The sequence below is a fragment of the Opisthorchis viverrini genome (assembly GCF_000715545.1).
Source record: "Opisthorchis viverrini unplaced genomic scaffold opera_v5_15, whole genome shotgun sequence".
Lineage (NCBI taxonomy): Eukaryota > Metazoa > Platyhelminthes > Trematoda > Opisthorchiida > Opisthorchiidae > Opisthorchis > Opisthorchis viverrini.
The window spans coordinates 830,198-852,480 of NW_008751671.1; the positions used below are offsets into that span (position 1 = coordinate 830,198).

The 22,283-nt window shown below is 43.7% G+C and overlaps 1 protein-coding gene across 1 annotated transcript in view; it reads right to left on the reverse strand.

The window, feature by feature from the left end:
- Positions 1-526: 526 nt before the first annotated feature.
- T265_01385 (hypothetical protein) overlaps positions 527-22,283 on the reverse strand; it is a gene marked incomplete at both ends in the record, with an annotated part of 79,509 nt that continues 57,752 nt past the window's right edge. Inside the window, 13 exons of the mRNA XM_009165411.1 lie at positions 527-1,178; positions 2,010-2,503; positions 3,015-3,120; positions 3,465-3,735; positions 4,515-5,628; positions 7,469-7,768; positions 7,882-8,198; positions 9,498-9,797; positions 13,018-13,221; positions 14,189-14,852; positions 19,115-19,356; positions 19,602-19,941; positions 21,941-22,248. Of these exons, the coding sequence (XP_009163675.1) occupies positions 1,076-1,178; positions 2,010-2,503; positions 3,015-3,120; positions 3,465-3,735; positions 4,515-5,628; positions 7,469-7,768; positions 7,882-8,198; positions 9,498-9,797; positions 13,018-13,221; positions 14,189-14,852; positions 19,115-19,356; positions 19,602-19,941; positions 21,941-22,248 (4,763 nt within the window). The remainder of the gene's footprint in view (positions 1,179-2,009; positions 2,504-3,014; positions 3,121-3,464; positions 3,736-4,514; positions 5,629-7,468; positions 7,769-7,881; positions 8,199-9,497; positions 9,798-13,017; positions 13,222-14,188; positions 14,853-19,114; positions 19,357-19,601; positions 19,942-21,940; positions 22,249-22,283) is intronic.

Below are 22,283 nucleotides of genomic sequence, written 5' to 3' on the forward strand. Positions count from 1 at the left end.
ATTCTGTGAAAACTGCAAGTGGCTAGTTGCTGGAAAACGAAAGTGATCGGCGTTAGCATCAGGTTGCGTTCCATTTATTTACAGACGCGTAATCTAACAATGCATGAAAGTTGTAGTGAACTATCGACTAGCATTAGTTTCGACTATCGTAGTGCAACTCAGGAGGCGAAATCGAACCATTTGCTCTTGCAAGTTGCTTAGGCGAGAACGATCCGACCCGATTTCAATAGTAACCCAACAATAATAACTGACGTGGCACGCGCGACCCACCGCAAGGTGTAGGTGATTTGATCATTTAGTGCACCTCTATCTGGTCATCTGATTTGTCTATAAAACACCATCGGAGCCAATGCTAATACCGAAAAAGATTATCTACTAAACTAGTTAGGCTTTTCCACGCGGCGATAGGTGGAAAGTGTGTATTCGATTATCGGTCTAGAGTGATCGCTGTTGGATGCGGACCACGCTCAAATGTGACCAGGTTTCATCCCCGTAGATAAAAAGAACGCACAAGTGAAGTAGAAAACGGCATCAAAGCTTTCAAGTTCAAAAACATGGTGAAACAGTGGGGTAATGAACCGGCCCCCAGATTTATGAGGGAGAGAGCTGATTCGGTATTTCGCTAAGGTATCCACACAACAATCAAATGGACGAAAAATTCAATGAAGTTCCGTCGTTCTGAAGAGGATGGACGGGACTCGGAGTGTGAGAACAATACGAGAATGCATGGAGTGAGTCATATTTCACGAGATGAGCAACAAACATGGAAAAACGGGACTGCGACAGAACGAGAGTGAGGCATATACAGGAGCGCTGAAATGATCTGACATTTTGGGATCTAATTTGTCAGTCCATTCACTTCTTGGTGCTCCCTGGGCAGGAGGGAAAAATAGCCCAGATGAATTTTTCTAAAAAAACGCGATTCCATGAAGACGATTAAGTGCATAGTCTTCAAAGGGTAAATAGTCCGGGGAAAGCGGTAAATTGACAGCGAAACGTGGGCGGATAATTGGAGAAAATGGAGAATGGGCGAGGATTTCATCACAGACAAAGAGTCGGGTGAGAGAACAGCCAATCAAGCCATTCCGTAGCCTTCGCTGCATTCCCGAATTGCCGTCAGTAGTCGAGCGCGAAGTTGCTCATAGGTTTCGTAGGCCGGTAAGACCAAAGTATTGAAGCTAAAGAGGAGAGGACAAAAACGTTGTAATTCCTTCAGGAAACCGGATACATAAACAAACTAGCACTCGTGCACCATTTGCGTAATTTCACATGTAAACTAAAGCAGTCATGAACCTAGTAAGAAAATTATCCAAAATACTATTAAGTGTGAGTAGCCATTTGCATGGAAGCACCATGCGCGAAGCGAGTTTCTCGGTTGACATGACACAAGTGATGTACTTAACGCCACTCAGTTTTTGCCTGAAGCTGCAGGCTAAACCTTTGTAATCATGTGCGGGGAAGGATCTGAGGATATCATGGCCGCCAGACCAAGGTGACCTAATCTAGCGGAAGATTCTTCACCCATTGACCACCAATGACTGGTTGGAGGCCCTGAAAATACCCTTAACTGGTTGGATACGACCATAGACGCGGTGCGTTTGGTTGTGGATTGTCACACAAAACAGCTGCTTGTAACCAGAGCTAAGGGAAACCAGGAACCGATCAGCTGACCCATGAATATATGCTAGGCCTGTTAGCCAGATGTATGATCCATCCATGGACAAAGCACACACAACGGCATGGGTTCTGGTCACTAAATTAAGACAACCTAAACCGAATGGAACTGAGCTACGTAAAATAAGGAAAAATACTGTGCACAGACCGCACTCACACTATTCCAGTCGTTTTGGAAACTTAAAACTACATAATATAGATCCGTTTGAAAAAACCTTCCCTTTTTACATGCAGTTAACAATACGGTAATGAGCGAAACGTCGAACTACCTTTACACAGCAGTTGAAACAAATAAGCAGGGGTTGTACCGGTTTACACAGGTGGAAAAAACTTACCACGTGTGAGCACATGGCAGATGATTTGTGCTAGACACGCTCGCTCGACTGATCTGGAATTTGGTCGGTCCATGCATTCCTTCCAAATTCGCAAAACCACCCAGGGGAACTTTGCTGGTTCCGGTGACAAACTGGAGAAAGCGAGCACGGTCCTCTTGGTCGAACGATTCCAGTGCACACCAGAACCACTCGATCTGTGGCGAGTTTGGATGGTATTTTGAATAGGTCGTGTTAGCTTTCAAGTCACCTATATCGATGTTTGGTAACCCACTTATAAGCAGTTCTAGTTCTTGTTCATTAAATATACTGATCATTCGCTTCGGGATAATTTCATAGAAGCCGGCGAGGAACGCGTCCAACTGCTGTCTGATAGCCCCGGTCATCCTTTCCTGACATACAAGACGAACGTATTCCTTCTTGTTTTGTTCCGTTACGGGAACATTCCGACCATTTTCTATGAGGTCTCGAGTTTCAGTCTTACCAAACTCGTTGATCTACAGATAGCCAAAATCAAGAGGATGCATGGTTAGAAGATGAGAATATCGATGGATCTAAGAACTGATTTCTAGAGAATGCGAACATATATTGCGATACACCAATAGATGATAAACTGCATCTTGAGAAACGTTTATCGAAGTGCATAGCGTTATCGACTTGACCCCACCAGAGGGTGAGAAGGCGGAGATAACGAAACCTGGACTCTTTCAAACGTGGATTTGTACTTTTACCAACAGGTCTGGCAGTCGTATCTGTGGTGCTGGCATATGCGTCATTTATAGGGAAAACAGTTGAAGTGAATACACCAATTTCTCCAATCAACTAAGATATAGTCACAAACAACAAAAAATCCGATCACTCGACAATCACCAACTATGAGTAGCACCTTTAAAGGATTCTAAGGAAAAACCACAAAATGGAAACGGTCGTGGATCTTGAATATGTCTCTCAGTTAAAACAAATAAGTCTAGGTGAGGCGAGAGCGAGAGTCTCACACAGAGAACTCACCTCTGTGCTGAAAGTAAGCTCGTAGCCCAAGTCGGAAACATGATTCTTCAGAAGAAACTCCAAACCTTTGTAAAAGTCGTAGTCCTCACTTTCCAAATCAGAGCACCTGTAGAGACAAAATAAGAGAGCAAAGCAAGTAAAATAGGAATCGGTCATGACCCGTTTAACAAGGTGCATAATTCCTTATTCCCAATGACTGGTGGGCAGAGATGATCACACAATGAAAACATAGTTTGTGAAAGTTAGTCTAATGCGCCACTCAAAAAACAGTATTACGCTTTTGTAATTTGGCTGGAATTCCTATTTACAAGCATCATATCTGCGCACAAAGTGCCCCTCAAAATGGAAAAAAAATCACGTAACTAAATAAAGCCTCCACAGAGCACGATGTTAACGACGGTAGAATGTACAGTTAGAATAAATAGGTGAATCGTTAAACAAGGAACTTACTTGACTGGAACACCAAGTATATGTTTATAGAATGCTCGTGAGAAGTAGCACTCGAGCAGTTTGCTGTCGTAAATCGCCTTGGCGATAAATCGGCCGACGAACTTGAAGTATGAAAGGTGGTTACTGTTGATGTATGAGCTCGGGTTGATGGTGTACGTGACACGATCGGCAGGTGACGTGCGGAACAGACAATAATTGGGATTGAAGATTTCACGGCTCATCAACAAGTACCACTCACGCAATGGGCCACCAGCATCTTGACCCTCTTCGTCTTTTGAAACAAATGGAAACGACAAAGATATGGATAGAGGGAAAGTTCGCCTCTCACTGCATGATAATACCTAAAAGAAATTTGTAATATCTAAATGGAACCTAAATGGTGGAGGTTGCTACTTGTGAAACTGAATGAGACCTTGAATTTGTCTCCAGTCACCGGGCTGATAACATCTATCTCAGGAGTTTATAGACTTTTAGAGAACATATCTGTCGGTGGTGCGATCACCAACTGTTTTGGGCAGGTTATACGTACACACAAAAAACTCATGTACGACGGTAGGTGCGTAGGAGTAGGGAAAATATATAGCATGTACGTAGGTCTCTGGAAGCAGACATTGAACAGTTTATCTTAGTAATCATTCACGGCACTCGTATTAATAATTGTGCAAGGTGTTGCAAAGTATCGCAACCAGGCCATGGATGAAAATACAGATATCAGTGACAATGACTATAAGCGCGTGTTGGCTGTCAAACCGTTTCACGAGTGTTCGTTCGTTTTCAATTAGTCCGTTCAGCTGTTGAACCCATTTGGTACTGCATGTTACCTGGAGGATGGCTGAGGTACTGCCAGGTTGCCCAAGCCTAAACAGGATTAGTCGAGAAGCTGAAATCAGGTTCGAACCAAGGACTTTCCGGTCAGAAAGCTGGTACCTTAAACACTGAGCTATCTCGAACCCTCAGGGGAATTCTGACTTAAGTTTGTTAACCAGTTTGGGCTACGCCATAAGGTAAACATGAAAGGTGAATAGCGTCCACGACTGCCGCATAACTCACTGTGAAATCGGATCACAAACTTGTGCTTCCACTCAGCAGGCGACTTGCGGTGCAGGCGCGCATAACTGTCCTCAAAAAGGCGATCACGGGAGATCAAAATTGGCTCATCATCGTAACGGTTGGAGAGTGGTGAGCGGTGGGATAGGGCTTGAAGCTGTTGCCGGAAAAATCGCCGTTTAATGTCAAAATCGAGAACACGTGGATAGGCCAAAAATACAGCAAAGGGCGACTCCCCTAAACTCCCACCATGTTGACGTAGAACTTGATTCAGTCCAATCCGATGTTGCTCAGCAAACTGCAAGACTGCATTCGCGGTTGCTGAATTTGAAGAGCTGCGGCGACATCGGGCTGCATCATCACTAAATGCTTTCTCATCTTCAGTGCTCAAGGTTGGTGGTGACATTGGACCCATCACATCCAACTGCAGATGTGTGGTGTTTTCGTTTATCGAAGGTTCGCGAACCTCGTCACGTTCTGGAGCAGGTGTAGAGGAATCGACCCGGACTTGAAGCATCGGAATCATATCGACTAGACTGTGTGCACCGGGGGCGGTCACTGTGATTGTCGGTCGATTAGCACGCGACGTGGCGGAGCGCTGACGGATCATAATCGAGTCTTTGACCAAGTGCAAGTGAGCCAAACAGAACGCTTCTAACAGTGGTTGCAAAAGAAGCACTGCATTCATGTCAGGGCACTTTTGGAGTTTTTCAAAAACGGAACTCAACTTGGGCCAAAATTCACTGAGCGAAGTGATAGAAGCAAACGGATCTTGGTTGGAAACGGAGACCGACCCGTTGGCGTTCAAGGAACACTCGCCAGCAGTCAAGCGAACCATCAAACCAACAATTCCACGAAGTCGTGATTGTTCATTATTCGGACAGGTAAATGCCTGAATAGATTTCAGTTGGAGATCGCAGAAAGCAGTGGCCGGGTTGGGACGGGAATCACCACCGGATACAACCACAGTTTGACCGGAACTACTGAATCGATCAGGCAGCACATCCATCGAGACAAGTCGAGAAATGGATGAGGATGGTTTCATAGTACGCTCCTTTTGTTTCAATGAAATGACCGTATCGCTCTTAAGCTGCGATGTCAACTCGTCCGAAAACTCCTGTGAACAAAGAATTCAGGTAGAAAAGTGCACGATTGAACCGCAATTTGATTGCAGCAAATATAACGAGAACGAAAGCGTAGGGGAATCAGTATCCGAATTTGTTTGTAGGAGTTCCTGGCCAAAATCGGTCAGGATATTGCTGAAAAGACTGAACGCCATGTGGTGTATAATATGGAAACTTTCAAAGTCAAAAACAAGGCATTATAATCCAACGGTTTGGATGCCACGCTCAACCTTTTTCAAGGATTCCAAAAATTGATTAAATAAGAGGCAAGTGCAGTGTCATTTTGGTCCGCTATCATGTCTTCTGATTAGTGTATTCCTGAGATCAGTTTGCATTTCAGAACAAGACGCTTTAAACAGTGGCTGAAAAACAAGCACTGCGTTCATATCAGGGTAGTTTTGGAGATTTTCAAAAACGGAAGTCAAGTTGGATCAAAAGTCACTGAGTAAAACGATCTTGGAAACCGAGACCGACCCGTTGGCATTCAAAGAACACTCGTTATCAGATCAACAATTCCATAAAGTCGTGAGTGTCCATTGTTCGGAAGGTTAAATGGCTGAATAGCCGACCCAAATGACTTGACTCTTCATCAGCATCATCATCATCGACAGCATGACATCAATGTTCAACACCGATGCTTCACTGCCGTAACTCGACTCTTATTCAATTGATTGTCGGGATCCTTGAAAAAGGTTGGCCACGGCAATTGAAACGTCGAATTATGACATCTTATTCAACTGCATTGTGTTTTGACTTTAAAAGTTTCCATATCCGAAGCTAGCCGCTTCTAAACGGAACACACCACTTGAACAGTATCATAAGCAAATGCGTATGGCTTGATTTCCAAGTAGATTATCAGGTTGTCGGAAACTCATCTTGTTTGACTAATCCCAGGAGGCATGGAACCGGCAGTAGGCTGTCCAACAGTTTTCAACAACCCTACGAATTGTGTATTCTGTCAGAAAATACAATCTGCTATCTCTAATACTATACCAACCGAAGCATGGGGCGGTTTGTGTATGATACATTCGCTTGAGTAGGATCATAAACGACAGATTTTACAGGGATCCACTTGAGTCTCCTGTTAACACTGAAAGTATTTCTCCAATTAATCGTTCCTAGTTATTATAAATTTGAGTAGTCAATGGTGCATGACGAAAGGATTAAAAACTTTTTAAAATGTATCTTGCAGGTAGTCCACATTTTTTGAGATTCCTACGAGACACTGAATAGCATAAACCTGAAGTTTCAATAGATTTACTTCTAATGAATCCTATGCACGTTTTAAAAAGATTCCGGTATCCCCTAAACTTTTATTCCTATCAAGAACTGCAGAAATGTGCCACACGAATCACCACATCAAATGGCACTGGTTGTCGATCTGATGGCTCTGGCGCTTACAGTAATGTGGTATTGAAAGGCAGATCGATCATCCACAATGCTAGTAGCCGATAGGGATAACTGAATATCACAAAGATCAACTAAGACACATGAAAAAATGGAAATGACGGTCGAAAACGAAAAGGGTGGTTACGCATCATGGTTATAATTTCATCCGACCATAGACAGGTAGCTACATGGCAAAGCCGTGTCAACAGGATTACTCTAACTAACAGAAGCAGACAGCGCTGACAGAACTTCTGAGGTGATTGATGAATGTCTGCATAACTGTAGGATCACCCGAAGAACCATGCTGGCATCGACCAGTGAGGCATACCGAATGACGACTGGCGTAGCGCCGGGCATCAAATACATGGAAACGTAACCAATCCTAGATGGGTGAAATGCATCTTCGAAAAAAAGACTCTCAACAACGGCAAGAACGCAGGTTACCTGCAATTGGATGCTCAGTTTTCTGGTTAATGCATTTAGGGACTCTGCGAGTAGACTCAGCATCAACTCCTTCATGTCTCGATTGGTATGTGCCAAGTCGGTAATCAGCTGAGCTGCCATACTGCGACCGGACTCAGTGGACTTCGGCGAGCAGACAAATTCACACAGCGTCTTTAGTGCTTCCGGTCTAATGGAACCAACGAAATCTGGTGGCACAGACGTACTGGTGGCCTTTGTCGGTTCTTGAACTCCGGTAGCTGAGGATTCAGGTTGCCCAACTACAGCTTCCGGAGGGATCGGCTGCGACAAAATGTACAGGGAACATAAAAATCAGGATGTACAGCAAAGACTTAATGTGCACAGAAAAAAGTTTACAAGAATTGAACAAGAAGTGTACGAGGAGTGTCAATTACCTGTTCGAGTTGTTCACTTGGTTGTGACGGTGTTGCCACTGTTTCGGCCGTTTGACCGGTTGTTGCTGACTGCTCTTCCATACGTCCACGGTTAACAATGAATTCCTTCAAAATACCCGCCAATATGGTGAGAACACGTTCTTGGTTGGATGGCCTATTTTGCAAAAGTGGATGGCACAGTAAGTCTGCCATCTGGGAAAAGTAGTCCACAGAGGCCCATAAAGAAGTAAGACGTTTCCGACACGGCCCAGTGGGCTCATCAACCTCAGCACGTATCCCTGTATCCGGTAGTTGATCTTGAAGATGAGTTTTGGAGCCTGGAAATCGAAATATGAACAAAATTAACCGACATTTAAATACCCATTTCCTCATTTGCACTGCGCGACTGCTTCAATATAGAACGCTAGAGACAGCTCGGGTAGGAAATGAATTAAACTGGTTGACTAGCAACCGGTCGGCGGTAGAAAACTCCTGCTCACCGATGTCCAGAGTTAAAGCTTACTTAATCGGGAGTACTGGTAGAGTTCATTTTGGGCTATGCAAGCAACCTGATTACTCCCAAGAGAAAAGGTATGGCAAGCCAGTAGTGATGTATAGATCAACGCCGTCATTGTTGGTGCTAACTTAGAACTAAAGGGGGGTGAGGCAGGAAAGAGCGTTCTCGCCGATTTTCAACACTAAGTTATTTTCAGAACGGCGTGAAAATCATGTAAATAGGTCGAGCCATTAAACTATTCATGACTGCTCCAGTCTGAATGCCCATTAGATGCAATTTACCGTCTTGGAGCTGTCTACTTTCACACATGTGAGAGCCAGCTACGTTGTTATCACGGTAACCGATCGGTCGTTTTCGAAAAATGCCTCCTAGTTAATCCTACTTACCAAGATTGGTTCGAGTATACTGTACACGGTGTAATCGCACAACTCACCGCGTCGATGTGGCCAGGTGGTTATGCAGTGTACTCGAACTAAAAAAGCCACCACGTGCAAACAAGTTCCATTCAAATATTGCGAACGATATGAAGGTATACATTGTGTAAATTTGTACACACGACATTCGTTTAGAGACTGTACTGTATAGATAATGTAGTTGGTAGTAACAAGAGAGGTATAGTCTGAACTCTAGTGAAATTGAGATGAACAATCTCGTGGTGTGCATCGAACATCCAAATCCTGCTTAATGGACGACTTTATGGATAAACGAGTGGCCTGGGGCTTTCGGGTTTTTCTGTGTTGAGCCTTGAGGATTCAACAGCAGAATCTGACGACCAATTTGATGGATACTTCTATGGCATGGTGATAGTACGGAAGGCAAATGCTCTTATGATATGTGATGCTTCTATTGATCCGGCTTCGAATAGGATTTATTCATAGATATATATGCTCTGCATCTTAGTTGGAACAGCCACTCTGTTTTGACGTGCCACTAGAGTAAGGCATCCCAAATCGACACTGACAGGTCAAGATAAAGATTTATGCAGCTTTGCCTCCTCAAACTCAACCGGAGTCTCGTTTATTCCCCGCATGATAGGGTGGTGAAAGTGCACAGAAAAAAGTTTACAAGAATTGAACAAGAAGTGTACGAGGAGTGTCAATTACCTGTTCGAGTTGTTCACTTGGTTGTGACGGTGTTGCCACTGTTTCGGCCGTTTGACCGGTTGTTGCTGACTGCTCTTCCATACGTCCACGGTTAACAATGAATTCCTTCAAAATACCCGCCAATATGGTGAGAACACGTTCTTGGTTGGATGGCCTATTTTGCAAAAGTGGATGGCACAGTAAGTCTGCCATCTGGGAAAAGTAGTCCACAGAGGCCCATAAAGAAGTAAGACGTTTCCGACACGGCCCAGTGGGCTCATCAACTTCAGCACGTATCCCTGTATCCGGTAGTTGATCTTGAAGATGAGTTTTGGAGCCTGGAAATCGAAATATGAACAAAATTAACCGACATTTAAATACCCATTTCCTCAGTTGCACTGCGCGACTGCTTCAATATAGAACGCTAGAGACAGCTCGGGTAGGAAATGAATTAAACTGGTTGACTAGCAACCGGTCGGCGGTAGAAAACTCCTGCTCACCGATGTCCAGAGTTAAAGCTTACTTAATCGGGAGTACTGGTAGAGTTCATTTTGGGCTATGCAAGCAACCTGATTACTCCCAAGAGAAAAGGTATGGCAAGCCAGTAGTGATGTATAGATCAACGCCGTCATTGTTGGTGCTAACTTAGAACTAAAGGGGGGTGAGGCAGGAAAGAGCGTTCTCGCCGATTTTCAACACTAAGTTATTTTCAGAACGGCGTGAAAATCATGTAAATAGGTCGAGCCATTAAACTATTCATGACTGCTCCAGTCTGAATGCCCATTAGATGCAATTTACCGTCTTGGAGCTGTCTACTTTCACACATGTGAGAGCCAGCTACGTTGTTATCACGGTAACCGATCGGTCGTTTTCGAAAAATGCCTCCTAGTTAATCCTACTTACCAAGATTGGTTCGAGTATACTGTACACGGTGTAATCGCACAACTCACCGCGTCGATGTGGCCAGGTGGTTATGCAGTGTACTCGAACTAAAAAAGCCACCGCGTGCAAACAAGTTCCATTCAAATATTGCGAACGATATGAAGGTATACATTGTGTAAATTTGTACACACGACATTCGTTTAGAGACTGTACTGTATAGATAATGTAGTTGGTAGTAACAAGAGAGGTATAGTCTGAACTCTAGTGAAATTGAGATGAACAATCTCGTGGTGTGCATCGAACATCCAAATCCTGCTTAATGGACGACTTTATGGATAAACGAGTGGCCTGGGGCTTTCGGGTTTTTCTGTGTTGAGCCTTGAGGATTCAACAGCAGAATCTGACGACCAATTTGATGGATACTTCTATGGCATGGTGATAGTACGGAAGGCAAATGCTCTTATGATATGTGATGCTTCTATTGATCCGGCTTCGAATGGAATTTATTCATAGATATATATGCTCTGCATCTTAGTTGGAACAGCCACTCTGTTTTGACGTGCCACTAGAGTAAGGCATCCAAATCGACACCTGACAGGTCAAGATAAAGATTTATGCAGCTTTGCCTCCTCAAACTCAACCGGAGTCTCGTTTATTCCCCGCATGATAGGGTGGTGAAATGTTGCTCACCACACAGTTTGGCCAATGTGTTAGAGCAAAACAAGCACCCTGAAAGGTTCTTGGAGAAACATGCTGAATTCCAAAGAACACTACAAAGCAGCAAATACTCAAGTGGAAGTAACTTCATCTTCCTTTGACAGGCGATGTGAAGTGACATGAAGATACGAAATATCAAAAAAAAATTTTGTTTCACAGGCTCAAGCGTAGTGCTCACCATCCATCTCAGTAACGAACAAGAACCAAGGAACAAACTCTCCTATCAGACCACCCCAATGTATGTCTATGGATGCTCATGTGGAGACAACTGTCATTCGAAGGATAAGGTATTTCGTAAAACGGGCGTATGTACACATACCGTACGCATGCTAGAAAGGACAACGCCGAAACTGGGTATAAATTTGATTATTTAGCTGCTACTACACCAAGTTATGAAGTACAATCAACAGAAACGATTTAGACAGACAGTGAATCTTGCGTGGTTGGACAGTTATTTATCACTGGTGGTAGTATGGTATGGTAGTATGAAGAGATACGGTAATTCGGTTGAGATGTGCACTATTGATGATTCCCAGCAAGGATGAAACACGTGTAGAGTGTTTCTCGGCTTCATTTCCAGGGCGGAATCTCAATTCGAAAATCACTTATAAGAATTACATGGCCCACCAGACCTACACAAGTTTCATCAACCTTGATCATGGGTTACTGTTTTTAATCAATGGTGACTACTCCGTGTTTTTATCGATTTTGTCCGCTTCATAAGAGAAGCTTCAGAGAGAAGGAGAATTATCCTTACTCGAAAAGCGTCACTCTCATGTGATAACAGGAATACCTCAGATAAAAAAAACTCGCATGAAACACACGTTAATTAAACTTCAGGGAGTACGATGACCTTTCGCATCACTTGGAGGGTGCAGAACCGGCAATTGGTATCCCCTAAGAGGGACAATCGGCTGTGTAGGCCAAGACCTGCTAAACTACAATGTAAACTATGTGAGCTTCAGCCACTGAAGCGTGACCCATAATCCTCGACAAAAATGGTCAATTTGAGGAAAACAATGCTGTAGAGTCTAGAGTGGGTTCCAAGCGGCCACAACTCAAAGTTGATAAGTTATCTCACATCCATTAAACCAATAACTGCTTTTAGATTATCCGACAACAGGTAGTGACATAGTTGGAACAGGTAAGCGTAATCCCAACCCTAACTGCAACAAATGGATATTGCTCGCACAGCTTACAGAAAAGTAAGTCGAACTTTAGATTGTTCCACAAGGAGAGAATAGTCTACGAGAACTCCACTACTGGGGTCAACGTTAGGATTAGAACTGATCTGAGGAATGTTGTTGTTACAGTCATGGCGATGATTGAAATGATGACGAGTGGAGTGAGTGCAAATAAGCCTTATGATGAAATGGCTAGATGTGTTGCCTGGTACTGCTTGAAACTTTAAGTGGACGCGAACTCAATGGTGTTAGGGAAAGGTTCGGGATAGTCAAATAAAAGTTGTCATCTTAATAAGAATGGGTGACCAAATTCATAATGGATACCTGGTCACGACTCACGAATTTACCGAAGAGTGGATTGATGCACTTATTTGGATGACTTATATGATTAAGTTTGGAAAAACCACACAGATCTCTTTGAATTGGGCGTTTAAAGTGGACGGAAAGAATAGGTAAGGGTATATATTATCAAAGAAAAGTTTAGCAATCGGATGCATTCTTCGTTCAGGTTTCCGAGTAAGGCTGAGCACTGCTAACCCGATAACCATTGGGGGTGTAATTCCGGTCACTTGTTTTTGGGATTATGTGACCTCCAGCCCCCACCACACTGCCCTAGTATGTCGCCTGCAGAAACGCATGACCAGTGGCTGCGAGTTTTCCATCAGGAAAATGGCAAAATGTGTCCTCGAGTAGGGCAAAGCTAGTTAAGTAATAAAGGATAACTCTACGACTGAAATAAAGTGACCATAATAATATATGAATACAGGTAGCTCACCATGCAAAGACACGTCCATTGGTGTTGGACGCGGAGCAGCACTGGTCTGTTGTTTGTGAGAAGTAGACCCATGACGTTTTCTGGCACTGCCATGGGTAGGGCGACGAGCGGATCGCGGGTGAGCTGGCGAAGATGACACTGATCCCAGAACAGGAGCAGATTCGGATAGTCGATCAAAAATTTCCCAAAACGGTGGACGAGGCCCTATTTTATGAAGAAAGTTGAAAATTACATACGCAGCAAGATAGAATGTCAACTTTTTTAATCTGTGTCGATCAACATTTGTAGAATTTCCAGCGTCATTTTCTGGCTACTGGTGTTAAATACGGACTGGTATAAGATGCGCTCGATTTTCGGAAGCAAACTACTCATAGGCTCACTGAAAACTTTTCGACTACCCACAAAAGAATCAGCTGGTATTCAGGTGAATCTCTTCCACGAAAAACAAATTGGCATGAAATAAGAATATTTGTCCAATGCACTTGACTTGTTTTTCACCCACTAAACGGTCAATCATGGTGGATTCTCAAAGTAATCGTTCGTTGTTCAGTTAAGTGAGGTGATGTAAACGATCGTTGATCAAGGACACGCAATTACCTGTCCTCCGAAAATATGTCTTTTATTGAGAAGCTAACCAACGTCACTGAGAGACGGGAAATGTCGAATGCTTGGCTGCATGCGTCCTAAAGTGTGAGGACGCCATCGAAAACCGAAATACTGCCCACACATATGAGAAACAGTGTATCGAGGAGTGCGATCGTACACTTATACCATCGAGAGATGATGCGTATGGTAGGAACATTTTACTTAAATAGGGAATCTGGAAGAGTGAGGGCTACTTTGGGCATTCAAAGTGGGAGGAAAATAGTTCACCTACCATCAACTCACCACTAAAGACCTTTTGTATCTCCCTTAGCCAAATGTATACTACCAGAGACACAGTAAAGTGTAACTTCCGAAACATGAATAATGTATAAAAGCTACCGTCTCGTCAACCAGTGAAAAAGTTGCTCTGCATGTGTAAGGTAACAAGGTAAGTCAAAATTAGACCGGTCCCAAACTAAAAAAGCTGGAGGTGGAACGCCGATCGACCGTGAACATGATCATTCGTATGTAACTCAGTCTCAACAAACGAAAGAGAATTCCAGTCCACAGTAGATGTGTCGCTTACAATCGATCTTGTGCGGAGTCACGAGTAGCTCTGACGACTCCGGTCCGGGTTTCTGATCCCCGGACAAGCGTGGATAGAAGTGAGCGGGAAATGCTTTAGCCAAATCACCCAGCGTATCGAGCAAAACATTGGACACGGCAGCTGCGGCTTGCGGATGAATCATGTGATTACGCGTAGGGGTTGCAGATGTACCAGCTGTAGGTTCGCAGTAGAACGCAAGTGATTCCCCAATGTCCGATTCCTGGCTTGCTTTAGACTGGCCTTCTTCGGTTTCAGGGGGAAAAGACTGAATTGGTTGCGAAACCGGATGGAACACGCGAACCCAACATCCTAGAGCGGCTTCGAATCCTGTGTGAAATATGTTGTTGCTGACGCTCGGTTTCGATTGCCGAAGTGATTTGACTTCAGAATCACGCTGTGCTACAGAAATTGAAGACTGCGGTTCTAAGGTAAGTGAAGGAGTCGATTGCAACTGTGGCTTTTCCTTTGAACAATTTTCTGAAAGCCCACCAAAGATGCAGAGCAATGTACAACCAATTCGGTAAGTGAAGGAGTCGATTGCAACTGTGGCTTTTCCTTTGAACAATTTTCTGAAAGCCCACCAAAGATGCAGAGCAATGTACCAACGATCCAATTCCGCGTTGCGAAGTGACACGATAAGTTTCTAAGGACCTGAAATGTGAATGAAGCACACAATACATTGCCACCCTGAGAACGTCCATGTAAAAGGGCACCACTAAAATGCCGCAAAATATGCCAGGACAATTACACTCAGTGAGAGCAACGAGTAAGCACACGATGAAGTCTAGAATGGCAAGACAACGCAGACGACATGAAAAGGTTAAATCAACTATCCATTTGAAATTCGGTGGGCCTCCAACCTCCAGCCCCAATGCACCCATTCTGACATACAAAAGACGGCCACACTGACCTCCAATCGCCGAATGGAGATCGCGAAATACGCTTACCCTGATGAAGGAATTTCATACAGATATGTGACGATTTTAGTAACCTTGGACACTTAAATCGCCTTTAATGTTTTGCCAAATCCTGTTAATTCATTTCCGCTATAGTTGAAGCATTGATCCACAGAGTTACCTGTGTTCTGAAGGTCAAGCTTTTCCATCTTGGTGCGAGCAGAACGTCCAATCTGAGAGCTTTTTCCCCTAAGTCTTCAATGAATGACCTCTTGTCTCTTGACTTTGTGCAGAGCATTGTACACTTGAGGTCACCTGACAATGTCGCGTTAGAATTATAATGTTCGTCAATTTTTGCAAGAGGGAGTGCACCATTGCCAGTAGATGTAGTAGAGCATACGACACATTTGGGTCTGAATATTTCCCATCCTTTGGTTCTGCAATCGCGTGCACAATTCATCATTGAAGGAAACATATGTGTTGCATGCAACAGTTAGGCCATTGTATACGCACAAACTATAGAAGACTGAACTTAACGTTGCGGTGCTAACTACCGCCAGAAATCTTGGAGTCGCGTGGTTAGAGAATACTCTCACGAAGATGTAGTGGAACGCAACACTGGCAAACTAATTATATACTACTAACGACATTCAAGAAGTATAAAAATAGGTTAAAATCCTCACGGACCGACATCCGGTTGCAATATAGGGAGTGATTAGCTCTATTTCAATGTCATCAGTGTCATTCAAACAAGACGGGACGAGGAAAGCTGCGAATGGCAGAATCAGCTGAGATTCCGTGAAGCCTGACGTAATTTAAAATCACAAACGAGCGTCTGTCTGGTGTGTCCAAGCGCAAAATAAGATTGATGAGAAATGCTTGGAACCGATTGAGTAGTCATCGTTTTCGAAAAAAGCTTGGTGACAATCGGTAGATTCATTGCTGGGACTAGGAGCTGTGTATATAAAATTAACTGCATTAGGGCTTACATAGGACAAACTGCCAGGGTATTGCACACCGGAATTGGTGAGCATAAGCGAACGATAAACAAACCACCAAGGAATGCAGAAGAATACCAAAAGCTGGTCGAATAATCGACGATGGCGGTACATGTCTTAGACACGAGATATAGAATAGACCTGCAGAATGTAGAAGTTTTAAGACGGAGACTGTGATTAGCACCGCAGCGGCTGATAGCCCACATGGTGGTGGCGAGTGTATGGGAAGCGGTCTTAGATTAGCCGAGTTGACACGTGACAAAGTGGTTGTCAATCCACGTAGAATCATTAGCGAAAGCAGGGGGTGGGGATGGAAATCCCAACCCGACCAAAGTTCACAGCATTTCTCTTACATAACTACCTTAGCACTAGCTCACCCACAGAAACGGACAAAAAGTTGAAACGAAGTTAAAGGGGGGTCATTAAGCGGACCGAACCAGAACTAGACCCTAGGCTGGACCCAAACACATGTATGTTTCCCTATTGGCGCAACACTTGTTCACCCACCCTAATAGACAGGAATCCCTCGGCCGACACCCAACAGAGATTTAGCTTGACTTAGCTGATTGGTTTTCTTTCCGCCTTGAATCTCGACCAACCTTGGAACTGACGAAGCTGTGTTAAAAGCGAAACGTCGCCTAGCAATAGATTTACCGATTGTCACCAAAGTTTTTCGAAAACGAAGATCGATGGAAATTCGGGGCCAGGGCTTACCTGCGTCCAAAAACAGAGGAATCAATGACGAGACATCCGATAGGTTTTATTAATCTTAGTAGTAATGCTACGCCAAGAAATGAACTCATTGGCTCTCGAATTCTGGAAAAAACTACAGATTAATATGAATTCCAGGTAATGTGTTGTTCCGGTTTTTGATGTCAAACTCGGATTTATCCGAGTCTATGGCGAGTCAGGCACTGTGTACTTCCAGTTTATGAACATGGATCGCTAATTTGGAGATGGACGTCAGGCTGGTTGGTGACGATTGTGGGCAAATGATGGACACGGTAAGAAATTGATTCGATCCGGTCATGGATGTGCACATTTTCACTTCAATTTACGCATTCGAGACCATGATTTTTTGAAACGGCAGGATTTCTTGTAGGTTTCCACTCAGTTAGACTGTGGCATACTGGGGTAGTAAAGACTTTGGATAATCTCATTTTGTCATCTTTGTGACCAGATATCGCACCTGTCGACATTAGGAGAGCTGCAGTCATCCGCAGCGTCTTCGCCGGACGACAGCTTTCGAATTGTCGAACGAATGATTGATTCTGGTTTTCCGATATCCATATATAAGTATGTGAAACGTAGTAATCCCGTACTTGCAGCATACTTTTGTAAAGATAAAAAATTGCTTCAACATATTGTTGCTTTACAATGTATCATATCGGGCCTGTCGTGCCACGGATTCCTTTTAGCCTGAGTCTACACAAGTAACACAAACCTTGAGGCATTTAAACATTGCACAGTTGTTTTAAATCAAAGAAGCCAACAAGAAATGCTAGCGGGATATAGAACCCCGCTCAAGATGTACAGACTGTAGGTGGATTATGGTCGGTCGGATAATCAGATTCAACTGATCACAGCTATTGAGGAAAACTTTTCACTGAACAATCTGAAACAGGAATCGTATGCAGAAACTTTTGAAATTTGGGTGTCTTTTGGTATGTCGCACTAATCGTTAGAGTTGAGTAAATCAAAGTTCTTGCATTAAGGTTAGTTGTTCACGACGTCAAAAACTCACATCTGTCGAACAAGACCCGTTAACGATAAAATCCTGTTTTCCTTCCTTGTTGAAAACCCTCGGGCAATCCGCTACCAGTTTCACCCTTCTTGAAGCCCATAAAATAAACGAGGTCCCCTAAATCCCGCCTACTTAATACTCTACTCGAATACTCAAATTGGCAAAAAAACACTTATTTGAAGAGTACGTTTAACTAGACACTCAACCGAACCTCCAGCTTTGGCTTTCTTCTTTGATTTATTATGGTGTGTTTTTAATGTTTTTATCATTTGAGCACATCCCTCCAGCCAACTAGGCTAGGATTAAAAGTATTTTCGACATATATGCATCGATGATCATTCAAAATTCAACGAAATACCTGCGGGGTGGTTGAACAATACTCCTTCGAGGGTGTGAATCCTCGTAAAATAGTAGACAGCAAGAATCACATCGCATACTTATACAAAGTGTCGATGGAATTTCGTCGGGTCTGGATGTTTGTCAGCCACTTTCGTGATGATGAGATAGAATAGAACTGAATATTTTGCCATCCGTGATTCTCACATACTAGTGCAGCGTGGCTACATCTAGGTCATAAAAACTTGTATTTTCCTCATCTGATTAAGCCTAACTAAGAACCCCTAATGTTGTGGGTTTGTGTTAGCTATTTCTGTGATACATACTCTATGGAATAAGAATCAACTAGTATATCCTAGTCATTCAGCTTTAGCACCCTTTCGGTGCGTAGCTGCCATGCAACCAGAAGGAAGCGAGAGGGCCGGGATACTGCCAGGTCGCCCAAACCTAGACAGGGGAAGTCGAGAGACGGAGGTCGGGTTCGGACCGCGGATCCTCCGGTTGGTAAATTCGCGCTCTAACCACTGGGCAATCCGAGTAAATAACGCAGATAATTTCCATTGTTTCCATTGCTTTCTTTACTGCTCCGGGAGGTTTTCTTTCACAGAGAATTGTTAGTGGAAAAAAGCGTACCGCCAAAATCGTTTCCCAGTAGAGTTGTTTCTACTTGTGAGATTTTGCTAAGGGGAAGAGAACTGTATGGCAATAATTTCTTCCCATGTTTAATTATTCGTTGAGCTCAGTAAGTGACTGCTGTGAAAATCTTTGGCTGCGATATTGTGGTTAAACCTGAAAATCGACAAACTCACAAGGTGACCGCATACGGAAGCGATGAACAACTGTGGATTACGCGACTACACCACTGTTATGCAACGGGGAGTTCAGTCGCGACATGGCAGTTACGAGATACGCAAATAGTGGATCAACTCACTTTCTTCACTGTCGGTATTAGCTGACGACGCTGTTGTGCACAAGACGAGCTGGCAACCAAGAGTGCAAGCAAGCAAGTCAGACCTTCATAGTCTACTAAATGTCTGCCTCGGATACCAGGCAAATTATGCAACCCGACGGATGCGTTTGGTGGAAACGGACCGGCAAGCGAATTCAAATGACGCAGAAAGTGGTTGATGGAGCTGAAGCGAACATCCCACCGACCTGGACCACCTATGAGGCCTGAATGAAAGCAAAAACGTGCAAATGATCCATCTGGTTATTGAAACTATGCTGATATAAGGAAATAGAATAAACATCTCATTACTTACGAGTTTGTTACAGAGATCCGATTACTACCCATGTGGACCTGAATCAAGTCATAAACCAAACCGAAAACTATTCAGCGACGTCACGATAAACCATATGCATAAAGCTAAGTATGCACAGAACGTTGGTATTCATCACAGTGAAGAAAAAGAACTCACGGTCGTGTCTGGAAGTGAACGAATGTGCCAGCATTCCACCTTGCACGGCGCGTGCGAAGCGTTCCTCACTCTCCCTCCGCAACTGACGAGCTTCGGCAACCAAATCAGGCGGTAGCATCTCTAACTGCGATTCTTCCATATCGGCCAGCACTTCACGTCGCAGAGAAGGAGGTAGCGATACGAGAAACGCCGTGTTGCTTTCAGGAACGCGTACAATCGACCCAGACTCACCGACTGTTGAGGCAGCACCTTCCGCAGGACCAGAAGTTGTTGTCGTGTTTGCTCCTGAGGCAGCCGCTGCTGCATTTTGCTGCTGTTCGTTACGAAACTGCAGTAACACCTGAATATTGGTTGAGAAGAACAAAGAGAGTGGAAGAAATTAGACACAGCGATCGCAGTATTGAAGAATCTTTGAAGGAAACGACTTAGTACGCTGAAACACAAGAGCAGGAAAGTGTTGAGATATTAGCTAAGTGCTGCAAAAGAAACCATCAGCTGTAGCAATTTATCTGTACACATCAATCTCTGAACATGTGAAACGGAGATCTTCACAAAGGAAGCTTGTTACCAAGGGTAAGGAACTATCCCTCTAAAAGAACTACTTTGTCGCCATCCCACCCACCTTACCGTGGAAATCTTGGAACAAATGGCAACTTCCAAGAAAAAGGATAAGGAAGTTTAAGCATTTTTGGCCTCACTAATGTCAAAAATGGACTGCTCCTTGAAATCAGAAAAAGCCAACAGTGCTTAGCATGTCATTTGATTTGTGTTCGGCTAAGGCGATTCAAAATTATCGAACGTCAGGCTTAGCTTTATTATTTTTCCCCAGTATTCGCATTTGACACTGACTATCAAACCTGACCATACCGTTGGAAGGAGTAGTCCGATGGTCTGTGTATTGGGCTAATTCATGAGGTGTACACTGGGGGAAAAACCAAGGCGGTTTGTCTGTGTTGATCAACACTTCCAATTGTTAGTGAGCTTAACCGTTCAAATGCAGCTCAGATGTGTAGCTATTAGTTCAATTGTAGTGACTCAAGTCTCTAGAAGATAGCAACATGGGAAATCATCTACTCCTGTACCACAAAAGCAACACGCGGATCATGAATATGAGCCGAAAAGACTTCACAGTACACAGCTCAACCAAGTAAAATGTGCTAAAGGTAATCGATGAAAGGGTTATACTACCATAAAAAAAATAACGAAGCCATAACCTGGACGTCAATAGTAATCAAAGTTCAATTCTAAAAGCCCATCCTCAGATGATGAGTCATTATAAAATACACTGTGCTGCGGTCTGTTTCTAAAAGACATCATATCGAAATTGAAACGGTAATGGAATCGAACTGACTACTACTAGTCATTCAGAGACGGTCTAACACGCTCGATCGATAACAAGCACGCAAAGCTCGCTGTTGAGAGACTTGGAATACTGGAGGCGTAATGAAAAGATGGTTACCATAGTTCGATAACGTTATGCACAGTAAACCCAGACTGGCTGCATTAAGCTGAGTATAATCTGCATCACGAAAGTTAAGCGTGCGCTCCAACTGTGGTGTGAACCAACAACGACAGCCCCTTCTTGTTCATTTCATAGGTAACTTCATCAAACCCACTATCTATCAAGTCGTCCCCGTCCGAGTAATAAACAAACTCACTGAGGCTGATAATCCAACACACAAAAATACGAAGTTGCCAAGTATTCAGGCTATCTTCACGTTGTTACGCATCCAAATACGCAGTATATCTGCACATAGAAACGACGGATGATATCGACGCAGGTGACAAGTGACCGACATAACCTTTTGAGTAGATCGTAACATCATCATCATAATTGTCAGCTGTAATAACCGCGTACTCGTCGTACAGTGGTTATAGCGTAGGAGTCGTATGACGTAAACCACAGGTTTCGTTCATCACATAATAGATAAATCTAAAAAAAAATAACTAAACAATTCTAAAAGGAGTTCAGACAGTGAACGACAAAGAATAGTAAAACGATTCCAAGACAACTTCAACCAAAGAGCTTTCACGAAAGAAATGTAGAATTTTATCCAAAACGGGTTCAAACAAAATACGAAACTTCGAAATGCAGTGACAACCGATTTTTTTTACAAATTAAGTAATTAACTCAAACACCGTCCAGCTGTGCAATAAAACCAGGGAATTCTTTGATATCTCCATCAGCTGACGGAAACGCGGAGTCAGAATCGTCATAAAAACTAGCAAAAAGCCAAATGAATGTTGGTATTTGAATAACTGTTAGCCAAGCGAACACGTATACCGATATAGGCCCAAAATGCATACCTCGGTTGGCCCTAGATTTACTTTCAACATACCTCTTCCTGTATGTGCGGCGGCAAACCAGCCAACCAATCGGAATTTATGTGTTCCGGCAATGTAATGGACCTGAGCTGCTGCTGCACTTGTCTTGCATGGCGATGATCGGCAATGACTTCACGCCGCATCTCCTCAGGAAGGGCGTCCAAAAACGACGGATCCATACCACTCTCAACGAGGGACTGAATAGTCTCCTCGTCAGTCATCGGTACAGGTGGAGGAGTGGGCTGTGACTGAGTTGGTTGTCCCGAGCCACCAGTTGAGGTAGTCGTAGTAGCTTGTACTGGTTCTTCTGAAATACCAGGGGCTGTGTCATCGGCCACGTGGGGTGACCGTAGGAAG